At 39.2% G+C, this 26,981-nt stretch overlaps 1 protein-coding gene across 4 annotated transcripts in view; it reads left to right on the top strand.

Moving 5' to 3' along the window:
- The window catches only part of slc4a4a (solute carrier family 4 member 4a), a 78,563-nt gene that overhangs the window by 10,817 nt on the left and 40,765 nt on the right, over window positions 1–26,981 (top strand). For 2 of the 4 annotated variants that reach the window (XR_007449499.1, XM_049578477.1), the window contains exons 4-7: window positions 5,040–5,213; window positions 18,528–18,663; window positions 20,797–20,957; window positions 23,753–23,932. Coding sequence is in view for 3 of the 4 variants with exons in the window: in XM_049578477.1 (XP_049434434.1) it covers window positions 5,040–5,213; window positions 18,528–18,663; window positions 20,797–20,957; window positions 23,753–23,932 (651 nt within the window). In the remaining variant the exon portion in view is untranslated. Of the gene's footprint in view, window positions 1–5,039; window positions 5,214–18,527; window positions 18,664–20,796; window positions 20,958–23,752; window positions 23,933–26,852; window positions 26,949–26,981 lie in introns of all 4 variants that reach the window. The other 2 variants (XM_049578480.1, XM_049578479.1) reach the window with 2 other exon arrangements.

Genomic DNA, 26,981 nt, shown 5'->3' with positions numbered 1-26,981 from the left:
ATATATGTATGTATATTATAGGGTAAATGTTAAATCATTATTTCTTTTAAGGCTGAGTTTTGTTCCTAAATGACAATTGAAGAACCCATACGATTTATTGTAGTTTAAACTATTCTTTATTGTCAGAACATGTAAACATTTGCCAAACAGCAGAACATTTCACACATCTTAGGTGGATTCAAAACAATTCTAATCATATTTATGTCATAATTAATTAATAATTGTAATTAATGAATAGACAGAAGTCTGGTCAGCAATATGTCAAACTCTTTATACAGACATTGTAAAACATTTTGTAAGTGTTTTCGCTGACAATATATATAGAAAAGAAATGGACAAAAGAAAAATCTCAACTGTGGGCAGTACTTTCTGTGCGAGCTTTAAACCCACAGAATGTAATTTCTGCCATTTGTCTATCAGAACATCAGTAAAAGATGGACTTTGATGATGTCGTGAAGTAGCATGGGATCATTTATGTGACAGAAATCACATTCACAGACGAGGATTATGGTTTTATTCACGTTGCCTTTAATCACATTTTGTCATTTCATTCTAGTTTTGAGTTATTTTGCAGACAAACAGACCAACGGCGGCGAAAACATAACCTCCTTGGCGGAGGTAATAATAGCTGGTTTGTTAGTCACGTTAACCTGATAACTTGCTATTAGCATTAGATGAGTCGACTGTACAGTAACTCTGACTAACGTTACGTGATGAAATAATTGTGAGGTAGCTCAGCGCTGTTATCCATGGTCAAAACAGTCATACTAAAAATAAATTTATGAGCCTGTTGAGTATTGTTATAATGTCATATCATTACCATGCTATTTAGCTTAGTGTCTGGGCTGTCTTCTTCTTTGTCTTCTACTACTACTACTACATCTTCATCTTTATCTTCTTCTTCTGGCTAATGGCGGGTGATGCGGCAACTAGTGTTTAAGGTGCATTACCATCCCCCTCGATGAGCCTGTGGGTGTTTTATATATATAGAAGATTTATTGAACATTTGTTATATTATTATTGAGAATGATTATATTGAGATAATTGTCATTATTGTATTATCGCCCAGCTCTATAGCAAAATGCACAGGCTAACGTTACCTTTTTTCAAAACACTTACTTGAGCTCTCATCACAGTTGATTTCCCTTCAATATAAGGGTGAAGGAGCTCAGTCAAAGTTACAAGTGTAGAGTAGTCATGGGACCATGCGGTGCGAACAGAACGTAAACACACTTGTAGTCTGCCGTTTTTGTTATTATTTCTGGCCCCTGCTCATCACACAAAGCAACAATGGACATGTGTGAATTGCGGAGATTACATCATTGTTTCCCAAACCAGAATTTTACATGTCCACAAAGTTGCGGAGTTTTGAAAAGTTTTCAAAAATATCTGTATGTGTAAGTGTTGACTTAGTGTCCCATGATTGCATAAAGATTTAGAGTTTTTCTCCACTGTGACCCTGACATTCTTTTGAATTAGAGGTTGACTGATTAATCAGTTTGGAAGCGATAACGGCGATTACTCAGCTGTCCCCTTTTCCTTCTCATTATTACATCAACCTTTTAAAAAAAACACTATCAGCAACCTTTAGTTTGAAATTGTAATGTGCCATAAAAATGGACAAAATTAGGTATGCTAAAAACAGGCACAGAATGCCGTGCAAAATCTACAGTTTTAGCACAAAACTGTCAGTATCAGTTCGCAAAACCTCAAACCGATGCAACCATTTGAACATCTGGTATGAAAGATTAAACACAGTCTGCATGTTACACAAGTGCCATGCCATTTGTTTTTATTGTTTCATCTGTTGTCTTCTGGGCTGAACTTTTTGCAGTCTACTCTTGTTTCCTAGAGTAGTTGAATTCTGTCCATTTTTTTTTTCTTCTTTGCCGCCAATGCCATCAGGGTTTCAGCAGCTGATGATTGATCTAATGTTTTTATGTTATCCCATAAACATGGGACCGGTACTGTCTTTGTTGAAACAAAAGCCTAGTGGGCAGCAGCTGTGGTGTGGGTGATGCGGGTCTGTCTCCAACTGTTTGTCTGTTTTCTTCTGGAGAGTTCCTCCGTCTCTGTCTGACTTTCTGACAGGCAGACGGACTGAAGAAGTTATAAAATTACCGCCATTAGTTGTTTATATGTATCTAAGCAAATTTTGTGTTTTGGGAGAAAGTTTGATCACATCAACAGCAATGATACAAGCAAACTACAGGCTGATGTCTGATATCCAGTTTTTAACAACTGGCTTATATCTGTGTATTGGGTCAGTCTCACTAAAAACTCCTGAAAACTACAAAAAAAATGACCATAAACAGAGAAGCATTAAAGTAAAATATTCTCTCTGATTTACAGTAGCCCTTCATGTTTTAGGTAAGGTAGTTCAAACCTCATCTCCCTCGTCTCTAATGCTCAGCACTAGCTTGGTATGCCGAACTGTCGGTGTCAGTGAATTTAGATGAACCCCTAAAAAAAAAACACAAGGCATTGTGGTACCAGTGCATAATGAACGCTGTTGTGCTTCAAGAGAGATCATTGTTTGTTTTGTTGAGGGGTTCAGCCACTTCCTGGTTGGGTCATGTGCAGTGCTTGGCTCAGCGTTACCCGACATGCTCCAAAAGGCGACGTTTGACACTGATCCCATAGAGCCTTTTGTTTTAGGAGGACTTTTGATGTTTAACCTGAAAGGTTGCTTTTTATAGCCTTCCTCTGAGTAGGAAGGAAAAACTTGTGGTAATAGAAACGTGGTCAGGGTTGTGGGTTTCAATGGACAGTTAAAAGAGAAGTACACAGGTGTTGGGCACAAGATGAAAAAATATTATTTACTTGAAATGCAGTATAACATGACTTAAACTAAACCCTGGCACTGAAGAACAAACAGTCAGCTCACAAAGTACTGACCACAGTGGCCATGAGCACATTCAGTACTGTATGTATAGAAAACTAGCATTGAAGCAATACTCCACCCAAAATCATCCTTCTAATAAAAATCAAATACTCACTTATAGTCTGTACTCTTAGTAGTCTCTTAGTTACACCTTACAAGAACGAATGCTGTCCAGTAGTCTGTTTTTACCACCTAGGGATCTAGGAACTGTTTTTGGAACTCCTGAGCCTTACCAGTGTTTTGACAGGAGGACCCGTCCAGGGTCTAAATTAAGTACCTCAGCGATGCTTCCTGATGCCAAAGAAGTCCCAGCTCTGAGATTAGTACTTTCTGATGGTGTGGGAAGTTGGGGCCAAATTTGCACTGGTAAAGACTGTAGATATTTGTTAAAGGCACAGTTCACCCAAAAATACATGTCTTTCTCTTATCTATAGTGCCATTTATCAGTCTTGCGTGTTTTGGTGTGAGTTGCTGAGGGTTGGAGATAACGGCCGTAGTGAGCTCGGCCTTCTCTCTGATGTAATGGAACTGCCAAATAAATACATTTGAAAAAGAAATCAATGACCTGGTTTCTCAAGATAATCTATTTTCTTTCTACCAAACTATACCCACCAACCGTATCACCATGCCGAAGGAAGCAGGCATCTACTCATGGATGAGAGACTTGTGTAAACATTAATGGCGTCCCCCTCGGCTGAGCTGTAACGTTAGCTTGCTCAGTGGTGCTAGGTGAGCTAGCAGTAGATGCACACTTTCTTCTGCATGGTAGACTGATAAATAGCACTACAGTTAGGTGGAAAAATATTTTGATTTTGGTGTGAACTGACCTTTAAATCAAATTGCATCATATTGAGAGGTGTTTCTAATATTCTGTCCAACCCATTTATCAATGTGGGCAAAGAAAATAATAGAAAAACTTCTCAGTGTCGCGCAACACAATTCAATTCCCCTTTGGTTGAAAACAGCCGCTTTGGTCAAGTTGAAATCAATGATTAATGATGGATTGCATTGCTCAGCATGTTGGTAAAGATTCTCAGTCATCCAGGTCATGGTACTCCTAAGTGCTATGTCGACTCGCTTGAGTTTTTTGAAGACGTTTCACCTCTCATCCAAGAGGCTTCCTCAGTTCTAACTGACTGGTTCAAAGCCTGCGACTCCCCACCCGCCAGTTTGCACTGAAGAAGCCTCTTGGATGAGAGGTGAAATGTCTTCAAGAAATTAAACGAAGTACATTTGCCTACGACATGGCACTTAGAATCATTGGTCAGCAGTTGAAGTGGTAGAAAAACTATCATTGGCAATAGAGGTTTGTCAAACCACTCCTGCTGCACAATCCATGTCTTCTCTGTCCATCATTATGAGCAGTGTGTCTCAAGTAACAATTGATTTGCCAAGTATATCACTAAGTCAGCGAGTTCCAGTGGAGCTCCAGGTCTTTGGTATTATTGAAACAAAAAGCATGTTTGCGGTGGGGTTCAAAGCTTTGTATAAACCGACTAACACAATGTATTACCTGTGCATGCGTGGATTAAATTCCCTACCTACACTAGTAATAAATTAAGTCTAAGAATAAATGCCCAGAACCAGATACCTTACCTTAGCAAAATGACCATAAACAGATGTAAGCATGTTGGCATCCTTGTCTATCTGAGTGGCACATTATCAGCAAACAGTCCGGTCTGCTTTGTATTAATGACTCAAAAGCACTAAACTACATGTGAAACTGCACGTCCTGTTGGTGTTTTGCCAACATATGTAGCAGGGATGTAGACACGCGAGCAGTTATGGCGTCTTCAATGCTACATCCTACTTCTTTTTCTGACCAAATATTTGTTTTGACAGTGTACTGCAACCTCTATAACCCTGCTCTGCTACGCTGTCTTGAGAATGTGAGAATGTTCCCTGTGTAACTGAATTGAGAAGTGGTCAAGATTGGGTCAGGGTGATGTTGTATTTTACTCTTTTAATCAGTGCTCACGTCATGATTTTCTAAATGTTGATGCATCTAATTTTGCACTCACTGATAGGGGTTGTGATTGCATGTCATCATTTCTCAGGAAGTCAGCTGTTCAGGTGCATCACTTGCATTGTAGCAGTCTGAATTTGTCAGGATGTTTAGTGTTAGAGAGTTCATCTCCTGTTCTGCTGTCTGCAGGTCACCACACCATCTACATCGGCGTGCACGTACCCAAGAGCTATCGGCGTCGGAGGCGTCACCGCCGGAGAGCTGGCCACAAGGACAGAAAGGAGAGGTTGATGGAGAACATCTCTGACAAGTCCGACACAGAAAACAACGATGAGGCCAGCAACAGCATCCTCAAACCTCTCAGTAAGTTTTGATGGACTTCGTGTCAGGGCTGATTAGGGCTTATGTCTGTCTTTGCTGAACGCTGCTCTCTTTTCCTGAAAAAAGCCCCTGTAACTCTCTGTGACCCCAAAGAAGTTGCTGAGTCCACTTAGTGGCCAGAAATAGCCATGCATGTCCTACTGAGTGACGAGTCTGTTTCGACAGAGCAGAGTGAATTTTTTCATTCGAAGTAATGGCTACTCAGATGTAATTGTACTAGTGCTGATATGAGTTTCTTGAGTACAGTGTGTAAGTGCATGTCATCCTGTACTTTTGTCCTTGGTTGTAGACATAAGTGTTTCTGTCTTTGTGTGCGTGCGAATGGGTTGGTTCCTATATGTGTTGTTACGTTCATGGTTGACTGGAGCGTCCTCCATCACGTAAAGAATGTAAAGTGTGATATGCCCTCAGGTACATCTGTTTTGATATGCAGATGCTCGGACAAAGAGCTCTGGCCACTTTAAGGGAAACTTGACAAAGAAAGGGAGGAGGAAAGGGTTAAATTGGGTGACTGTGACTTGTGAGTTAAAGTGTAAGCCCAACTCCTACTGATGTCAGCATTTTTTTCCTACCATGTTCAAATTAAGGTTTGAATTGGTGTTTGACTGAAGTCCTATTTGTCCAAATATGGTCACTTCTGGCTTTAAAAATCCACTATATATATATCCACATTTTGCTGAAGACATTGGTCTTCTGAAAATGATAACATAGCAATTCTCTGGTTACATGAAGGCCATATGTGATGGTAGTCCTGTGAATAAGGCTTAAAATGTCCTTGCTTTCTGTCAAATCCAATAATGAGGCAGGCCACTGTCATTTCAAGACAATGACGTCTTTTTACACATGCCTGCGAGCACATGAAGTGACAAGAGGAGAAAAATACGCCAGAACTGGATTTTAAAATGTGTGCACATCAGTTGATGTGGGGGATTTTCTTCAGGACATGAATCCAATCAGAGAATAGATTACAGCCAGCCCATCTGGTTGTTGCCACTGACTGTCACGATGCATATACAACAAAAATGGGGAGTTTATAGATTTTCGGTATGTTCCTTTACCACAGTCGGCCAGCTATTTGATTACACAGCAGTCTGTAATAAACCTGGCTGGAGAAGTGATTGTTGATGTTATATTGGTTTTCAGCTGTTAAGTAGCTCACTGTTTTGGATGGAAAGCAGAAGAATAGTGTAATTTGAGCATTTCTGCTACTAATTCTAATGAACTTCCTACATTCAGCTTTAGTCTTACCCAGATATAAAATGCTTGTGGCTATTTAAAGCCAAGCAATGCTCACTAATAACCCATTATGATCATGTCCATAATTTTTGAGCATCTGAACTGGAATTATGTTCACTTCTCACACTATTTCAGCTTAGGCCTGAAGATAAAGCTAAAGTTTGTCTAGCTGAATTCTTCTTCTGTTTATTTGCTATTTGTGTCGCGACCCCTCAGATTTACACTGCTTTGATTAATCCGTGGTGCGTCTCGATTCTCAGAGGGAACCACTGAAGAACCACTACTGCAATCCAGAAAGATATGAAAGAATGTAGGTGACAGATGAAGCAGTTTTCAGTACAGCCTCTTTATCGATATATTTTTATGTTCTGGAAAGGCTGATCTGTCTGATTAACCCTGAAGATGGTTCTTTGCAGCTGGTAGTTGTTGAGTGGTTGTATGCATTTCCTTTTCGCAATAGATTTTAGACTATTATGTCCCTGTTGTCCCTCTCAAAAGCCTTACCCAAAACCAAAGTATTGAGACTGAGAAAGTGACTTTCGAGCATTCGGACTGACCTGGCAGATTAAAATGCAGGTGCACTTGACGAAGCTAGTGGATTGTGTTCTTGGGGTCGTAAAGGCTTCGTTTAGGTTGGGTAAATATATCAACCTGTTGTGTGTAAATAGCATTGCAGTTACTCTTCGGCTTTGCCGGTTCATTTGCTCACACTTGGTTTAACAAGATTAGTCTTTTTTGAAATGTCTGTCTGTATTTGCAGATAAAATGGATCACAGCCTGGACAACGTTTTCGAGGATTGTTTGGGAGTTGTTTGGGAGTGTTTTTGTTGTGCTGATGCTTGATGCTTGAATGTGCAAGATTAACTAGTAAATAACTGCTTAATTGTTTGTTCCTACAAATATGTGCTCTATTGATAGCTGCAGATACAATAAACCAAAAGACCAAAAGAAACATATATTACAAATCAGCCAAATATCCATATATTAGTTCTCCATATTTGAAGAAACAAGTGCAAAACAGAGACTCAAGTGATGTAAAAGAAAATATTAAGAACAGTAAAAGTGAATGGCTGAAGGTATATATGTACATGTATATATATATACATTTATGTGTATTTTACTCCATCTTTTTTGTGTTTGCTGATTACCCTTCAAATCCTGTCTGACATGGCTGCATCAAGTCTTTACCTTTGCATTCAGAATACTAGGTTTCCTTCATTTTCTATCTGCTGAAACTTCATTGCATAATCCAAAAGTATCTGTGTTAAAGGACTTCTTTGATTCCTAAAAAACCCTCTCTGAAGTCAAGCTGAGATGAGGAAATGTGAGAAACCCTACACACCTAGGTTTGTTTACAGCAACACTGGTAATCCTCCATTCATGGAAAATGCGACTATGTTGGCAGGAGGCTGTCAGCATTGACATTTTGTTAACAGTCAACACTGTGGTGCTCTCCTGGTTAATATTGGTGGAATAGCATGAATGCTGTTGATGTTATGTAAAGATCTGTCATGGAATTAACAGAGCAGTACAGTTGATATCATTGTACAGTCAGTGGCTCATTTACTTTATTGTACAGAAACAGACATTTGTACAATTTATATTCCATTTGATGTGAACCATTAAGTACACTGTTGTCACTAGAGCCTTTAAAGTAATGCGCTGATTATCTGGTTTGGCCAAATATAACTGTTTTTGTTCCAGGTTTTTCTGATTGCAGAAGCTATCAAAAGCAAAGAATCTCAAAGTGAAACAAATATTTTCAGCATGCTTTATGCTTTGAATAAGACTCCAGGTACATTTGTTTTAGCAGAGAACAGATAAAGAGAAACCACTGTGGTGCACATACACATCATATCAAAAAGAAGCCGTCACAACAACAAACCCTCAGCAACAGGACTATTATGTCATTTGCTATTTTAGAAAATGTAAATGAGTCCCAAAAACCCAAAACAAAACAATTAACTCTCGCTTAGTGACAGATAGAATGGCAAAGATTTTTTTGTCCTTTTTTATGGCTTGCAAATGTACATGTCATCAGGTGGAACAAAAGATGGCAGTTTTCAGTGTTACTAAAAATAAGTGCAATTTACAGTTATAGGCAGATTCGGTCATGAGAGATGTGGAGAGAAAGAAAAATGTAATGCATTTTATCTGATTGTACAGCTCAAAGATTGACAGGAAAGTAGGAGAGAGAGGGGTCAACATGCAGCTAAGCGCTGTGGATCGTATGCTAAGGACTCAGCCTTTTAGTGAAAGGGGCACAGGCTTTACCAGGTGAGCTACAGGGTACCTGTGCCTTCTTATTTTGCTGCGCTCGTTCTTGGGCACAGCTTGCAGATGAGGTTGGGACTTTAGAAAAGGTAATGACCAGGTGCCAAACCGTAGCAGCGCACATCCAAGAGGAAAAATTGCAGACACAGTGCTGGAAATGAACCCTGCAAATACAGCAAACAAGAATGAACTTTCACTTTGCTGGTGATATTGTTTACAAACTTTAACTGACAGTTTCTGCATAGTATACTTTTAAGTGTCTTTCACAAAATAGTGAAAACCTGTCGTAAAAGCACTCACAGTTACTTTGGACTGAAGCTTAGATACAAAAGGTAACGGGTTAGAGAGAATGAAGCTATTATCATAAAGCTTAAGTGAGCACTTAATGATAAATCTGTGACAAATTTCAGTTCTCCTTGTCATAGATTCTCCAAGTCTTTGAACTCTGCTGGACAGATGATCACTATTCTTCCAAAGATAACCTTTCATTTGGTATTTTGATAATGGTGAGGACAGCGCTCCAAAATCTCCTATAGGTATTCAGTTGGTTTGATCCAGTAACTGTGAAGATCAGAACATAATTTTCAAAATGACATTTTGTTTAGCTTACAGGACCTCTCAGGGTCAAGCCAGCCATATTAGCCTATAGCTAGCTAGCTGGGAAAGCTAGTGAGCTAGCTTACTGACCTTCTTACATCATGAATGTCAAAGTCATTATAAATCAAATTGAAATCATTGCAGTTTAATGTTTTAAAATGTTCTCTTTCTCAGTCAGTTTTCTAACCTTTGCTTCAAAAAATGGTTGTTTATTTGTGTTCTTGACTGTTTGTGACTCTTTAGCAGCTCTGCTTTTGAGAAATATTTGTATAACTAAAGCTGGAATCTGCAGGCAGGCATCGGTCAGGCACGCAAAAATTGACAGGCATGCAGTATACCTAATGTCCCACTGTTATTCACTGCCCTCCTCTGTGTTACTCTCTCTGGGAATCATGGCCACCCCCACGGGGACGTCCCTTGTCTGTTGTCTGGATTGAAATCCACTTTGTTTGGTCAGATGGACACTGCAGGGACTGAGAGTACATCCTCCTGGTTACATGTGTGTCCACTGCAGGGCCATTTGACCCCTGCTCGTTTTGCTGAGCATGTTTTTTTTATTTCAAAGCTTTTCCCCGTCCTTTCAGTAGGATCAAATATTCTCTCAAAGTGGATTACAAAGATTACTTAGAAACTTAGTTCATATGCAAGTGGTTTTAATTTTCCAAGTTCAGACAAAACGAGCTAAGACTGCTCTGATGTATTCAGTTTTTTGTGACTACATCTGTAATTCAATCTTCTTGCTTCACTGGAAGGATACTGGCTTCTCATAGAAATAAAAATACAATCCTGAGATTTATGAAGACTTCCAAAATTGATTAGATAAATGCAAAGGTCGAGGTAGAAACCAGGTTGCTTTTCTTATGGTTCCTGAAAAGATGACATTTTGGAGGGACCCAGCTTTCACATGGCAATATGTGTTACATCCCTAAATATTTACAGCTATCACTTTGAAAGAAAATTAGAATTCCCTTTTTAAAGCGTCTAGATATACTATAACGAGGAAGGATCCAAACTGTAGAGACATCCTAGATTTAGATATTATATATATATTTAGATATTATACATACTATGTAAGGCTCATTGGCCTTCCCTTGATGATTCTGGATGGTATAAGACATTCAAATGACTATTAACATCATGTATCACAAAGAAAGGGCTAATAGGCCTGGAGTTGCGTGACAAGACTGTCTACAGATCAGCAGACTGTTGGAGATATTCTTCAGTGTCATAGGAAAAATGAATTGTATCAGTGGAAAAGGTCTGCGGATATTGATTGGATAAACAATGTGAACCCTTGAAAAGCCATCATTTTGTTTGGCTTTGTGTCTTTCTGGACATGAGTTATTATTATGGTGAATTAATCTTCATTGATTGACTCTTAGATCAACAATGTCCCTCAACCCATCACATCCACAGCCTCTCTTTATCCCTTTGTTCTTTTGTACATGTGAATCTGCTATATTTATTTTCTGATGCGAACAACCAACTTAGTGAATTTTAGGAGTGTAAGACAAAGATAATCTTATTACTCATTCAAGATGGAAAATTGGATAAATTGGCCCTTCACCAAGACTTTAAGACATGAAATCACGTAGTCGCATTGTCAGTACGTTTGGTCGAACTGCCTCATCTAATTTACGTTAGTAAGAGAGAATTTGTTGTCATCGGTTGAAGGTGGTTTTATGGTTAGTAGGTTGGCTGGTATTGCAGTACACCAGTTTAAATAGAAATCCCGAAGGTATGATTTTTGCTGTTGTCAAAAATATGTGATGCGCCTCTTTCTATTAAACTGATACAGAGATGATGTAATGAGGCAATGTAGTGCACAATAAGCACCACCAGAGGTCAGTCTGTACAGGTAAAACAGACAGCTGAGCTGAGAAACATGACGACTGCGAGTTGTGGGGATAACCGTAATGTTACAGGACTATTAAAAATCCAGCCAGCAACGGCAGAGAGAGGCCAAGGGGAAAAACAGCTTTAGAGCCAGCATGTTTCCACATCTGACTTCTTGTCATTTGAGCTTGTGAAACGTAGCAAACTCTTGGCTTGAACACATCTTCAGGTCTAATGGTTAGCCAAGTTTGTGAACATTGCACAGCGCCCATCATGTTTGAAACTGTGGCTCCTCCCTTTATTCGCTGTATTTCATTGAAGAACCAGGAAAATCTGCTGTTCTGAGATTGATTTTGATCTGGTGTAATTGTTGTCATTGATGATGCTGTTTGATTTTTGAGAAACCAAAAGATTTTAAAGACAGATGTTTGGATCATGAAGCATCTTACGTTCAGCTCCTTGAAGTATATGTTGGTACTATTTTTGAAGTGTGTTTGTGGAACTGATAAAACTTTGAATCATTTGGTCCTTGAACAGTCTTTAACAGGCTCTTCTGTTAAATCTTTTCATCCCATTGTCAGACAATAAGCAATTAGACAGAGTCAATTTATTAGACTCACTCTCTTCAATTAACTCCTTTTCAGTTCCACCCTCTGCAGAGTTTTTTCCTAGGATGGCAAAGGCATGCACTAACCAAATTCCACTTCTCATGCCTTAACCTAATAAATCAACCGGTGAAGGCAACAAGTTCTAGCCAATCTCTCCAAAAGGCAGAGTAGGAAGGGTCTTTCGTTCACCATTCAAGGGAAAAAAACCTGGCCTAACCTCTTCTCCAAATATGGTTACTTCTGGCTCACAAAGTGCAAAAATTGAGTCCTCAAAAAGGAAACCCACAAACCAATGGGTGGCATCGCGGTGGCTTTGTAAGTATACTAAGTATACATTAGTCAAAGATTTGTTTACATCAACAAAGCCAGTGACTCCTTTCAATGTTGGGAAATTGTGAAATTCAGTACACCATTACTAAGTCAGTGATATTAAGTCACATAGGCTGGCTTTAAATTTAATTCCATACTGAGATAGATTTGCACACTTGTATACCCCAGTAATTTTACATTTAATTTCTGTACATTAGATACAGGTGGTTTTATCTTGCCTGTGCTTTCGTGCAAAGATGCTGATGATCATTATATGCAAAGTGTAAATATGAGAGGAAAAATAAAATGAGATGAATCAAGACTTGAATGGGTCCACCCTTGTAACTGGACAGAGTGGTGTATTAAGTCCTTTTGTACTGTAAACAAACTTCGAATCATACTTAAACTTGACCCTGCTGTGATGAGTTACATTGTGCTGTTTACAGTGAAAGCACAGAGAAAATATGCCTGTAAATTCAGTACCTTCACCTGCAGAGAGAATAGAGGTCGTTTCATTTCAGGTTGTGTCCCCCCAGCTGGTATTTGTTATGTTCTCATCAGAACTTGCCCACCTCAGCTATCACAACAAAATACAAGAGTTAGATGGTCTGAGTATAAGTACCGTGCTTTCAATGAATCACCCTCTGGTGTTACTCTGCATTCAGCCCAATCCCTGTCCGCTGCCTGTGGTGCTAGCTGCCCTGCATACTGAACGTGAGACTTTGTGGCATGGAAAACATTTCCTGTACTCTCTCAGCGATCCTCTCTTTGCTTTGAATGAGTGACGCGGAGTTGCATTATTATTGCATGTACAGTCACAAACAATGAATGAGCTATTAGACCCCATGTAGCCTCATACTGTGCTGAGTTTTTCCAAAAAGGTCAAAGGAGATGGGAGGTATTTGTGTAGGATGCATGTCAAGAGTGGGACTAAACAGGCCTTTAGTGGCAGTCACACTAAGCTTTCTGCCGGGCAGCAGGCATTCTTCCTCCGTCCCCTATCCCATGAGCCTCTGCTTCTGGGACAAAGTCCCCTTTGTATGCCCATGGCTCTTGGCTAGAGCACACAGAGCTTTGAAATTGCGTTTGAACGATGGGATTTTCATTTCTATCCCTCCTTTTCGTGCTTGCTCTCACCCCTCTTTGCTTTCACTCTGCACCGAGCTTCACCCCTTAACCCTTCTCACCCACCCTCCCACCTTTCTCTTAGCACCAACACTGTGCTTGTTACCAGCTTCAGTATTTGCTGGATAGCATGGATAGGCAGCATCAGTTTCTCATGGAGATTTGAAATATTTCTTTGATGAAATCTTGACAGTTTGAAGGACATTTAGACAATGCTTTATTTCTAATTTTTGTTCGTCAAGGGTTGCTACAGGAATGCTTTGGACGTCTCATGAGTTTTGACGTAAAAATATTTTTCTTTCCTGCCTCCTTCCTTTTGCTACTTATTCCTTAATCATAAAACATTGAGAATGCTAAATTTCAATTGATATTATTAGTGAAATTAAAATATATAGGCTGTAGTTTGAACATGTAGCTTCCAGCTGAGCTGTGAGCACGAGTCCAAGTGTTGAACAGGACTAATGAAAGAAAAAATCTGACATATGGGGTTGACAGTGTCATATACAACACAATATTACTGATGGTAAATAGCTCTGTAACACTACATGCAAGAGATAGACTTACTATTTTTAGCCCAGTAGCTAACGTTAGCCATTGGGTTACTCCAACAAAGTTTCTGGTGTGATCCTATTCCTTTCAGAAGCTTTATAATCCAGCCTTCAACCGTAGTGTCTTTTTGGAGACCGTGATGTACTCTGACACTGAACGTCTTATGTGATTATTTATCTGTTGTCCGATTTAAAATAAGAGATAAAAAATGTTTTACTTGGGGTAAAATGTTGTTTTTGCCAGTGTCACCAGTCCTCCAATCACAGTGGAGCAGGGGTGGGACAAATACCACAAAGTCCAGCTGTAATGTAGGACATTTACAAGTGCTGAACAAGAACTGCCATTTTCAGCTTGGAAAAGAAATGCTTTGGTGAACACACAGCCTTATTAAAGTAACACCAAGTAAGTAGTAAGGATTTGGTCGGACAAGAGCGTATTGGCCAACCAGTCAACCAACTGACCAGAATGTGACAGCTTTACAGTAAACCCTGGGTGTCAGGTAGCTTTTCCTGATCTCATGCCAAAATTTATTTCTGCCAGGATAATGTGTTTCTTCAGCAGGGTATCTCTACTTTGATTTCATGGGGAAGAAAACATTATATTATTGTGCTGAACTAATTCATGCTGTTCTTTGGAAAGAAAACAGCACTGTCCTGCTGTTACTGTGATTCTTTACCACTTTTTATTTAATTGTCTGCACATTTAAGGAAAACGGCAGCGTGCGAGCCAACATCCCCAAGAGCTTTGACCCTCTCATTGCACTGCTTGCTATTGTTTGCATGCAGTTTTGGGCATATAGGCATTTAAAGCTTGTGTTAACTGTTTACTGTAATCAGCATAAATTGCTGTGGATATAAGTGTCAGCTAAATGTGTGAAACGCACATGTAAATTATTCCACCCAAGGTGTTTATTAAATAGGTTGCAGTGACTTAAGCTAGTTACAGCTTGTGGAAGTGTGTGTGTGTGTGTGTGTGTGTGTGTGTGTGTGTGTGCGTGCGCGCGCGCGCGCGTATGAATGTGTGCCAGCAGACAGTTTATCCCCCACCTAGTAATCTTACAGCTGCTTGTCTGGCTCGTACCTTCTGCCGTTGTTATTGAGCTGCAGAAAACATAATAGGGGGAAACATTTTTGAACACTTACTGCTGCTGGCTGACTGAATGAATGAATGGATGGCTCAGTGTGGTTTCTGGTGTAATGTTAAGTGGTGTGTATGTAAATGTCTAAATTTCACCTGCAAAGAAAGGTCCTGTTAAAGACTCAGCACTGGATTATTGTCCTTTCTCTGTATTGCAGAGAGATTTTAATGAATTATTTATGTCAGATTGGGATAGCACAGATAATTTCCCTTTTACCAGGTGTGTGGTCACTAACAGAACCTGCTAGTTATTAATTTTAGGAGTCCAAGGGAAACTGAACTGTATAATGGTGAATAAAGATAGATATGTAAGTGTATTCAGTATCTATATTCAGCCTCCTGGTGCCACAGTATTAGCAACCTGTTATGTAATCAAATCAAGCAGCTTTGTTATGATTACTCACACACACACACACACACACACACACACACACACACGTTTGTGCTCCTGTACTTGTGAGGACCCTTGCTGACATTGTGCATTCCATAACCCTGACCTCAACCATCACAACTATATGCTCATACTCTTAAGCCAAACCTTATTCTAACCCCAATCCTAAAACTAAGTCTTAACCCTCAAAAAGATATGGGGACCAGACAAAATGTCCTCCTTTTCCAAACCAAAAAAACTCACTCAAAGTGGTCCTCACAAGGATAGATGTGCAGCACAAGAGCACACAGCCACAACACCACAATGGTCAATTTGCCACCTAAATCAGTATATTCTAGCAAGTATAGCTAATTGCAGAACATTACGAAACATTTAAAGTTAGTTTTACTGCTGAATTATTGTGTTATTTGTGCAAACTAATACTTCCATCAGATTAAGACAAAATGTGACATAGAAGTTATACAATTTATTAACATGAAGTTTTGAAGGAGCTGATGCAGTTTACTTCCAGTCCTTTTTAAAAATGACAAAACCCAGATCACTGTCTGGTTCCCTTTGATGGTCCCCTTATATAAGGAAGCAAATTCTTACATCACATCATCAGTATGCAGTTTATAATAGGCATTGGACGACATGAAAGCTTTAATGTCACGGTTATCGTGGCCAAAATAATTGTGATTCATGATATCATCACCATAATCATTAAAATATGCTTAAAACTCCTAAAATACCATAAAAACATACTTGATAACTTTATTTTACATGTAGTTAAAAAAAACTAATATTTATATTGTATCACAGATAGGGCACATCTTTTTCTAGTGGACAACCTGAAAACAAGTACTTACTGCATCAGATGTTTCATTATGAAATATGCCAATGCTTGATTAAGAACCTTTCTGTTTTTTGAGGTTGGTGTGTATGCAGTAGGGTTGCAATGGTATGAGATTGTCACAGTACGATAACCGCCTCAGAAACTATTGTGGTTTCAAGGTATCACAATATTACAGAATTATTATCATCAGTCACAATGACCCTTGAAGGACTTACAACAAAGGGGTTATATTTGAAACTTGAAAACATTTTTAATGGAAGTATGTATGAAAAGTCTCCCTTTTGAAAATAGCTATAATAAAGATGAGATTTTCTGTCCAGTTGCCCCCCCCCCCAATATTGTAGACATGGAAATGTACACAGTATGATAACTGTCAATTTTAATATCACATTAAACCTTGAAACCAGTATACAGTTGCAACCCTTGTATGCAGCTCATTTTTGCAGAGTCTCTCAAAGTTGTTATATACACAATTATCCCAAAAATGATAAACCATCGTGATCAGTTTACGATGAGTGTTTTTGCAATTCACAATAAAATTGTATATCCTATTATCTCTGTGTATTAGGTTGAGTTCACATGGAATCAGGCAGTCGGTAAACAGCAAAGCGGCTATTATTTTTTTGAACAAGAACAGGACGGTGAAATTAGGTGAGGCTGACAGAAAATACTTCCATGGTAGCGCTCAATGACATTGCCCTTCAAAGTGAGAATATTTATAACTACCTAAAAGTTATAACTATAACTTTTTGCCATCCTCTGCCATGGAATTTACAACTGGATGTTGCATAACTGCTTCACACAAGGTGGAAACTTATTAATCCTGGCACTTACTGGATATTACCAGAAATATTACATAATATAATAAATATGAAATGTATGTATTTAATATGTGTTTTTCCATTTGTTGTAAAAAAAACAAACAAACAAACAAAAAAAATGGTATCACCATTGCAGCATATCGTCATGCATGTTTTGTGTTATTGACCTGCCATTCTATCGGATTGTTTGTTTTTCCCCCTGTCATTCAGAAGGTATTGTCTGTGTACCATGTGCCATCAGCGTGGTTCCTTGTGTATTGGTAGTACACATTTGAATTTACTAAGGACTTTGGAATGACTGTACGCTCAGACTTAGAACTGGATTTATGAATAACCGATGCAACCCAATCTAGGGCTTTTAATGGAGTTGAGCCTTCATAAATGTTAGAAGTTACACCTGTGCGTTTCCAGCTGTGATAAGTCAAGATGTGTGCTGTAAAATGTCCATTGACTGTTGTTTGGCTGAGCAGTTTGTGCTTGTCAGTTGAATCTTCATTCAATTCAAATAGAATAAGGGTACATGGCCAATGTTGGAGGCGCAGTGAACTGTTTCCAAGCTTAGTTTTTGAAAAACTGATTTAACATCAATATCCATCATGCGACATGTGCATTAGAGATGAGCAATTTTTACCCATTAGCAGTCTGATTGTTTGATCAGATGCCATTGTTTCATCTGTGTAAGCTTTAGCTCCAATGATACCCCATACACTGATGTTGTGTGGCTGTTTGCTGATGATAATAATCTTAGTGTACAGTTTTCTACAGGATGGACCTGCTTTCACTAAAGGGGTTGTTACTTTTTGTAGGCTCTCCATTCAAAGTGCAAATATTGTTTCCACTTGTTGGAACAAGTCATGATGGTGTCGACTGTTTGCAACATGTTTGAATAGCTCTGAAAAGTATAGTTTGTATATCAATCATGTTGAAATTCTATTTGTGTTGCTCTCTAAATATTCAAATGAGAAGACAAGGGGAAGGAAAGCCAAGCCTGTGCGAAAGAATAGGCCAGTTTGTGAACCATTTCCTAATTGTTAATGAGGGGCTCCAGGGCAGCTTGCCAAGGCTGGAGGGCCAATGGCGAAGGCCTGTTTGAACAGCGAAGGGGGGGCAGGGAGGGAGAAGGGGCTAGCTGTGGGGACACTGTCGCTGAGGGGACCCCTAAACCCCATCGGCCCCCTCCTACCTGGTCCACAAAGTGCTGGAGCAGGCAGCTGAGAGCGGCTGTCACTTCCACCCGAGACTTTAATGAGGGTCTAGCTGCTGCTTTGCGACTCTGATGAGCTTGTGTAGCTCTCTATCTGAGGAGCAAACCCTGGGTCAGCTGATTTGGAGAGTAAAGGGGGGGCACTGAGTTATTAAAGATGTCCAACAACAACAATAACCAAGAGGAGAAAGAGGAAAAGGAAGATGACACAGAAGAGAAAGGAGAGGAGGTCATGGTGAAAATCCCACCACCTCCACCTCCTCCTGAGGTCAATGGGAAGGGTCCAGCTGAGGAGGGGAAGCCACTGCCCAAGCCTTTGCCCAATGGGCACCATTGTCAGCCTATGAACCGAAGTATTTTTCCTCTCTCCGCAGTCTCACCAGCAGCCGAGAGGATCCGCTTCATCCTCGGTGAGGAGGATGACGGCCCATCGCCCCCCCAACTCTTCACTGAGTTGGATGAGCTGCTGTCGGTGGATGGACAGGAGATGGAGTGGAAGGAGACGGCCAGGTAAGGACCTCAATCTCAGACTTCCTCTCAAAGTTCCCGTGTGCATCTTTGATTTTACAGTAATAATGATGTTCTCCATTGCCTTTCACTTAATCATTCAAAACGAGTAACAAACCAAATTCTTGCTCTTGTAAAAATTATTTTCTTCAAATTCACCTCAAAAACTTTTACTTCAGTGCTTATAATAGTTTTTAATAGCCAGCCCAGAGCCAAATAACTGAACAAACATTTGTAAACTTTAGCTAGTTGTCAGTCTAAAATCAGTTCTTCTAACATCAGGGAATTAGCTGTGTGCATTGAATTTGAAGCAGGGTAAAAAGCGAGCTCACAAGGTTTCACAGGTTTCTCCTGTGTGGCCCACTAGTGGGATGGGATGGGATAGAAATGGGCTGATTGTTTATATACATCATTAGTGTTGGATGAGTGAAGCTCTCTCAGGGAGAAACTGGATCCCTGCGCTGCTGTTTGAGGCTCCAAATGAGTTATCCTAACCTCTGACCAATTGTGCTGCAGATAGAAGTTACATTTTGGTTCACTGTTGGTTGAATAATTTGCAGAGGAACTCTTGATAACAACTCTGCTGTCAAAGTCTTTCAGTATAGTTAAAAAGTGCTTCTACTCACTCAAGAAAACTTTTTAAGGCCAAGTTTTGATACGTTTGTCCAGCTTGTGTTGCAAACAGGGAATTGATACTAGATTGGTGAAGAATTAGCACAGATGGCCCTTAACTGAGTCATTATGTCAAAATTAAAGTGTGCAGGTATGAATGAACTTAAGTTCAACCTGGATTGGACAAAATAAGCATCATTAAAAATGCAAATGTAATGCAAGTTTATTGTGCCGTTTGAGACTGTGGTCTTGAGAATTATTGACTATGACAACCATCTGGAAAAAAATTCATTATCAATAACTGGCCAACTTTTATCTTTGCATTGTTTTTCAAGGTATGAGAGAGAATTGATTTTTATTCTCATAATATACATTATTCAGCATACAGGGAGAACAAAACTGTGTTTCAGTGTTACTATTTAAATATTAAGGAAAAAAAACCATTTAAATAAAGGCATAAGACAAGACAGTTTCTCAACCAAATGGGGTATCAGTGATGGTGAAAACTGCAGCAGTTTTTCTGCAGCCAAGAGTTTCACCTCAAGTACCACAATAAAATTAAACAAGTTAGAAATCAATACAAGAGGATCAGCAGGGTTCAAGAGGTTAAAAGAGGTCTACAGATCCAGAACCTTTAAAAACGAGTCTGCTACTTACTTAATGTGGATATATTGCTTACAAAGGTGAAATAAATCAATCCTGCATCTTTAATGTCAAACTTGTTATTCTGCAAATAGCTGCAGAGATTAAGACTCGGTCCAGTGTCTCACCAAGTGCACTCAGTGGACTCAAAATGAATAAAAGATCTCACAAGTGCTGGGTAGTACTGGCTGTCCGCCAAGTGCAATTTTGGCAGCCAAAAACTGGGCAAATAAAACCCTGGTATAGAAACAGCTTCTCAGTACCAGTTCAGTTTCTCATCTCCCTGACGCTGAGGGAGGGGGAGGGGGATTGATTAAATAAATACATGAGGAAAACAGAAATTATAATACTGCTTCTGAATTAAACTTAACCATAAAGTCAAGCAAGAATTGAATTCCCGTTGAATGTATAAACATTTGACAATGTATCACGCCTGTTCTCAGTAATACGATTATTTTCCACATCTCTTTACAACCACCAGGTGCCACATACATATAATCCTTACCCACACAAGATCATTTTCAGATGCCCTCTGCTCTTTCTTTTCAATGGTTGCTATGCAGCTGCAAAACCTCAACTGTATGGACAAAGATGACATACATATGTGCATTGCTTACATGTTGTCATATTTAATTTGAAAGGTGGCGAGTTTCCAGGTAAATTGGCATCAACTCTTTTTAACCTGCTCGTGTGTCACAACTCAATACACAAGATGCTTTTTATGATTTAGAAATGACTTCAGTTTATTTTATTATTTATATTTCTTTGATAAATAGAATTGCACTGCTAAGTACTGACAAGATTATGGCATATAATATATTAATATTGTCAACTAGTTCTCAGTTTAATCCAGTCTTTTTCCTCCCTTTTTCATGCCTCTAGGTGGATCAAGTTTGAGGAGAAGGTGGAGAAAGGAGGTGAACGCTGGAGTAAACCCCACGTGGCCACGCTGTCCTTACATAGCCTTTTTGAGCTGCGGACGTGCATAGAGAAAGGCACCATCATGCTGGACATGGAAGCTTCCACTCTGCCTCAGGTTGTTGGTAAGTTGGCTGCAGGTCATTACACAACTTACATCTGCAACAAGATAAATTGCGTTACATTTGGCTGTAGAGTATTTGGATTAGCAAGTGTGTTTTTGGAGGAGATGTAACGATGCCACCCACGTTATGTTCATGTTTTGGTACATTGTAAGACGTGCTTTGTCATTGGTATACGCTGTAAAAGGTTATTCGTTTTTTGGGTGAAGCAAATGATTTTTACACTTTTTAGCTGCACTTCTATAAAGTTTGGAGACTTGAAAGAGACCACTTTAAAAACAAAAAACTCCAAACCCCCTGGATCCTACACTTCCCATAATGCACCTTGATAGAGAGCACTGTCATTAGACTTTCCCTGCTTCATTTGTCTTTCAAACTCTATGTCATCATTTTGTAACACAGGCTGTCTGTTATTAATTTGTCCTCTTTAAACGCAAACTGAGATTACTTAAGTTTTGTCAGACTTGGCAAAGTCTACCAGAGCCACAGAGGACATTTAAAACAGTTTATGTAGACTGAGTATTACTTCCCATGACTACCAAATTAATTTTGACACGTTAAATCTGTGGAGTGTCCTTCTAACTATAACCGAGTGTTAAGTCATCTAACCTTACCCAGACCTCAGCAGTACAGTACCTTAAGAAGTAATGTGTGTAAGATTTAGGGGGATTTAGTTGCATCTAGCAGTGAGGATTACAGACTGCAATCAGCTGAAACTTCTCCCAGTAAGAATTCCTTCACATTTCATGGTTCAAGAGGTTTTTACTGGGAGCTATATTATCTGCAGGGATTTCTTCTCCTCCTAAACAAACAGATCTGGTGATTTAAAACCTCTTCTTCTCCAAAACAAATGAACCTGGTGATGTAAACCAGTAAAAAAAAATGTATAAAGTTGTTTCTTGGAAAAAAAATAAACATTGTTTTTCCAATGTTGCTTGTTACGGAGGGCCTGCTAAGAACAGTGGCCAACACAAAACACAAGTGGCCCTATCTAGAGTGAGTTTTCTGTGGTGGTTTGACCGTTCTGGGCTACTGTAGAAACATGGCAGTGCAATAAGGCAAACACTGTGGACAAAGACCTGCTTTCAATGTAGATATAAAAGGCTTATTCTAAGGTAATGAAAACACAACGATTCTTGTTTTCAGGTCATTATACACTAAAAAGAACATGATAGGTTATTATATTATATCCCATTTCTGCCAGTACACCCTCCTAAATCCTTCCGATAGACCTTTAACATGGTCATGTTTTCCCTTTCTCAACCAAGTGCCTAAACATAATCACATAAACAGCCTTAATAATGCATTACTTCCCAGGAGCAGAAATTATGTAAAACAATTAAACGCCATTGACAAATACATCAATTACAAGATACACTCAGGTAAACATTTTGTTGTTAGATTGTTAAAAAGAAACAGTCTGGTTGCCATTAGGTTCTCAGAAAGATTTAGTTTTAATGTCATAATCATGTAGTGTTCAATTAGTGTTTCAACTATACTGCATTTTCTACATGTTTTTAATGTGTATGCATTTATTTTACTGTTACAGTGACACTGATGAAGGTCAGCTGAGAACCCGTCTGCCAGTTTGATTTGATCTGCTCGGTGATGTACAGTATATGCAGAGCTGCTCTGTAGTGTTGCGTGCAGGTTTACGGATTGTTGCACATCACACACAGGGGATCAGAGGTTTCCTTCCTTCCTCTTCTTTGCTTTAAGAGTAGCAAAAGTTCAGAGCCCCAAGTCAAGTCCAGCCTGCACTGTACTTTATGTTAGTACACAGAGGGACTCAAATAGTAGTTTGCAAATGGTCACACAAAAACGTCCTAATTTGAGGACCCCTTCGTTTTTGTCTGCATGAGGGAGCAGGGGGAAGAGTTATCACTTGGAGTGATTAATGTGAAGTAATTGAGTGCACTGTGTGGACTGTAGAAGCCGAGCGGAGCTGGGCCTCTTGCTTTGAGGCCAACAGACTTGACTGATGGGCCATTAACAGCACTGCCCCTACACAAGTAGAGAAACTCCCCGAGGCTGCTATCTGTCAGCATTCAGGCTTCTGACCTTCTTTTTAAAAATAGGCAGGACCTTTTGATTGAGCTGTTTCATGATGCCATGAATAGACTTTCATACAGGAGCATTACAGTACAGTCTGGGTGGCACTAATTGAGCCCTTACAACTATGAAGAGACTTTATATAGTGACTCAGTTATTTGCTTTGAGTGATGTTGTTGCTAAATTAAGGCTGTTTGGTAAATGCTGCATGAAGGGAAAAAATAGACCCAAAATAAAAACATAATTTAATGAAGAGCAGATTTTAATTTTGGGCAACATGCATCTTTTCTTATGGTATCTGTTCATTTGTTTTTCTTATTATTTAGTGTAGTCGGCCCTCTGAACTTCAGCTGTTTTTGTCTCAAATTTCTTGAATAATGGAGTTAAGTACTAAAAAAAATATTTATAGCAATTCTGATAAATTCTTTATATGCTTATGTTACATGTAAAGTAAAAATACAGAGCATTTAATAATTGCAACATGCTGACATCGAGGCTTTGCTGGCTTTCCTTTTCCAAATTAATGCCATTTTATATGGGTAAATAGGGGATTTTAACTGTTGGTCCAACAAAATAAGAAACCGTAAGACATGTCTTTGGATTCAAGTTGTTTTTGGGTGTAACAGTGTAGTTGGTCCTTTCTTATATTCAGTGTGGTTAAACTCTCAAGTTGCCAAATTTTCTTCTCTCCAGAATAACACTGAAATCATCTTTCCTTCCCTCCCCTTCTTTCTCTGCATCTTCAGAGATGATCACTGACAACCAGATAGAGATCGGCCAGCTGAAACCAGAACTGAAGGACAAAGTGATGTACACGTTGCTACGGAAACATCGTCACCAGACCAAGAAGTCCAACCTGCGCTCTCTGGCTGACATTGGCAAGACAGTCTCCAGTGCAAGTAGGCTGTTTTCCAACCCGGAAAACGGTAATACTGATGCCAGTTTGGTGCAGTCTTCTTTTTTTTAATGATGTTAAAAAAAAAAAACCCACAACATCAGCTATTTTACTTTATAATAGATTTAGCGGCACATTCCTGCAATACAGGGTTAATATAGATTTTTTTTAATCACTTAAATTTAGGACCTGGGGTGTGTAGTGACAGTAGTGAGGAGTGTGTGATAAAGGACACACTGCTGCCCTCCTCTGCATGAACCCACTAATGTGGCACTTGAGAGTCCTAAATAAGTACCAGCTCTCCTCAGTAGATGCTGGAAAACTTTTATTTATTGAAGACCTCATCAGAAATTTTGGGCCTTATGCTATATTTTGAAATATTAACATCTGTGCTACTATGGTAATATTACTTGCTCACTAAACCTGTCATTGAATTAATGAAACTAAAGTTTGTAGATGTCTTTTGCTAATTCATCACAAACATTTTGTGATGTCACTCTAACAGCACTTTTAAAGTACTCACTGTCGAATCCTGTACTAACTGCATTCATAGATGCATTAGACTTAATTGATCTGCCGCTGTAAGAACAAGTAGAGCTAATATCAAATTAACTTTAGCTGTAAATTTCGACACTGTAGAATAAAGTTTATTGCATTAATTTATGACACTAGGTGAGAAAAGTCCAAGGCTGTGCCAGATCATAAAACTGACCAGTAATTGATAGGATATGACTAGTAGAGATGACATTTAAAGCGGTCAGAATCTCTGAAGTAGCTGATACATGTTCATTTGATTCTCACTTCATTAACTTTTAATTTTGTTGACATTTTTGAGAATTCATTTTATTTACAGTAGTATGTAACCCTTCTTTTCCTCACACAGGACGGGCTGTCACTTTGCTTCACTGAAAGTTATCCAAGACAAACTATCACAAAGACAAACTGAGTTTGAATTCATGCAAAAAGTACACAAATAAGTGATAAAACAATAAAAAAAGGCTTAACTGGCTGTATGGAATGGAATTATTATCTATCTGCTGTATTATGCATGTAAGTCTCACTGAAATTCATTCTGTTGCAAAATCCTTTGTTAATGAAATTGAGCAACTAATGAATATTTTCCTCTGACAGCAGCACAGAACTGGAAGTAAAAACTTTGTTAAACTTTTTTAAACAGCAGCAAATAGAATATTGAATTGAACCATATTCACATGACACTAGTTTTACCTGGGGACTTCCAGTAATTTGTAATAATTGTGGCGGTCCTCTGGGATCGTAGGGGCCGTGTCCACCAAAACGTTTTCTCTTTTAACTGGGAATGGGAGCACCGCGTATTTATGCTACGCTACAAACGCCAGCAGCACGATGTGGCACTGAGCGTCTATTCTGTGCTGAGCACTGCACATTTGCCATTTTTTTCTGAGCGCTGAAAGTTGAAAATTATTCAACCTTGGGTACACACTGCGCTTGTCACTGTTATTTTTTACTCAGACATCCGATTGCTTCCTTGTGCTGACATTTTTATTCCATGGATATTCTGTATCACACCAACCAGATGCAACCATAGCATCGCAGATGGAAAAACGCTGCACCTCCAAGGCACTCCCAGTTTTCCTAAGGAGCGCCTGGCATTGTCAGCTAGTGTAAGACGTTTTGGTGGACACCTGTGCAATGCAAATCTGCCATGTCCATTATCTGTCAAGTAGAAACCCTGTTGCGCATTCCCTTTCACATTTTGCCAAACACATTGTGGTGTTAGTTGTAGTCCCGTGTAAATCAGAAACTCAGCATCTCTGTGATTTGGGGTAGTTTTTGAGTTTTTTGTTTTTCTCCCTGCCTCATTCCCAATTGAGACTTGGGGGGGGGGGCTGTGTTGGCAAATATAAATGAAAGTTGCGACAGCATTTTGGGTTCAGGAGGCTTCTCTTGCTACACAGCGTGGAGACCAGTTTGCAGAAAAAGCAAGCTCAAATCCATTAAAACAGGAAAAATGTTGAAAGATGGTGAGATGAATGAAGTAAAAATGTGTGGCTGAACTGGTTCTTTTTGTTTAACCCACGTTGTATATAATGTTATCGCTGTACATCTCTGCTAATGGTGCTGTGCAGTGTTTCTCTGTTGTGTCGAGTGGTGTTACATATCTGGGGGATAATGTCAGTACATATGAGTAAAATGCTGACTTTGCTTTCCTTTATGAATGCACCACACTACTCTCAAATGTGGGTGGGGGTATTTCTAAATCTTATGACGTTCCTGGGAAAGCTAGTCCCGTGTGAGTAGGGCTTTAGTCTCTAAAGAATCGAAATTTAAAGCAAAGTGACAGCCCTGAAACACACTGATGTCTAACTGATTTTAACAACACGTGTATGAGTGCTCTCTCTTACATTGAGTAACTAGATGTTTCTCTGTGTTGACAATGTAATTAATCTGTTACCAGCCATGGGTCTTTGGAAAGTGAAGTTATTTATTACCTGCTATCAGATTTATGAAACCAGTTTATGACTCTATCAAAAAAAAAAGAAGCTCTTTCTCTTCATGATCGACTTTGTGTTCAAATGGAAACCCATCACATAAAAGGCAGAGCCTCTAATCAACATCACAGTTCTAAGATAGAGAGCTTTACTGATAATCATTAATTGATAACAACTTCACAAGGATAAAGTACATTGTTGTCAAAACAAACAACATCCTTATTAAAATTCATTTTGAGTCCTACCAAAGTATTCCTGTCCAATGACCCATGGTCTCCTGAGTTAATAATGCCACTCCTCTTACCTTACTCCTCTGCACAGCTTGTAAAAATACAGATAAAAATGACATACCTTTTAACCACTTGATTGTGTTCTCCTAACAAATCTCATGCTTTGGCTCAATGGGCTTGTCTATCATCTCTTTTTCCTCCTTTTCTGCTTCTCTGGATTTGGTTTGATAACTGCTGCTGCTACTAAAAGCTCGTAGTCCTCTTGAGACCTCTATGACTTGCCTGTCGACTCGCGTGTCAATGGAGGACTTGCAGACCCAAAGGAGTACCAGCATGGACTGGCTTAGTAAGTTAACTGGACCCAGTCTACGTTCACACT

The sequence above is a fragment of the Epinephelus fuscoguttatus genome, linkage group LG6, assembly GCF_011397635.1.
Source record: "Epinephelus fuscoguttatus linkage group LG6, E.fuscoguttatus.final_Chr_v1".
Taxonomy (NCBI): domain Eukaryota; kingdom Metazoa; phylum Chordata; class Actinopteri; order Perciformes; family Serranidae; genus Epinephelus; species Epinephelus fuscoguttatus.
The sequence above is the reverse complement of the archived record's forward strand: the minus strand, read 5'-3'. Positions and strand labels throughout refer to the sequence as shown.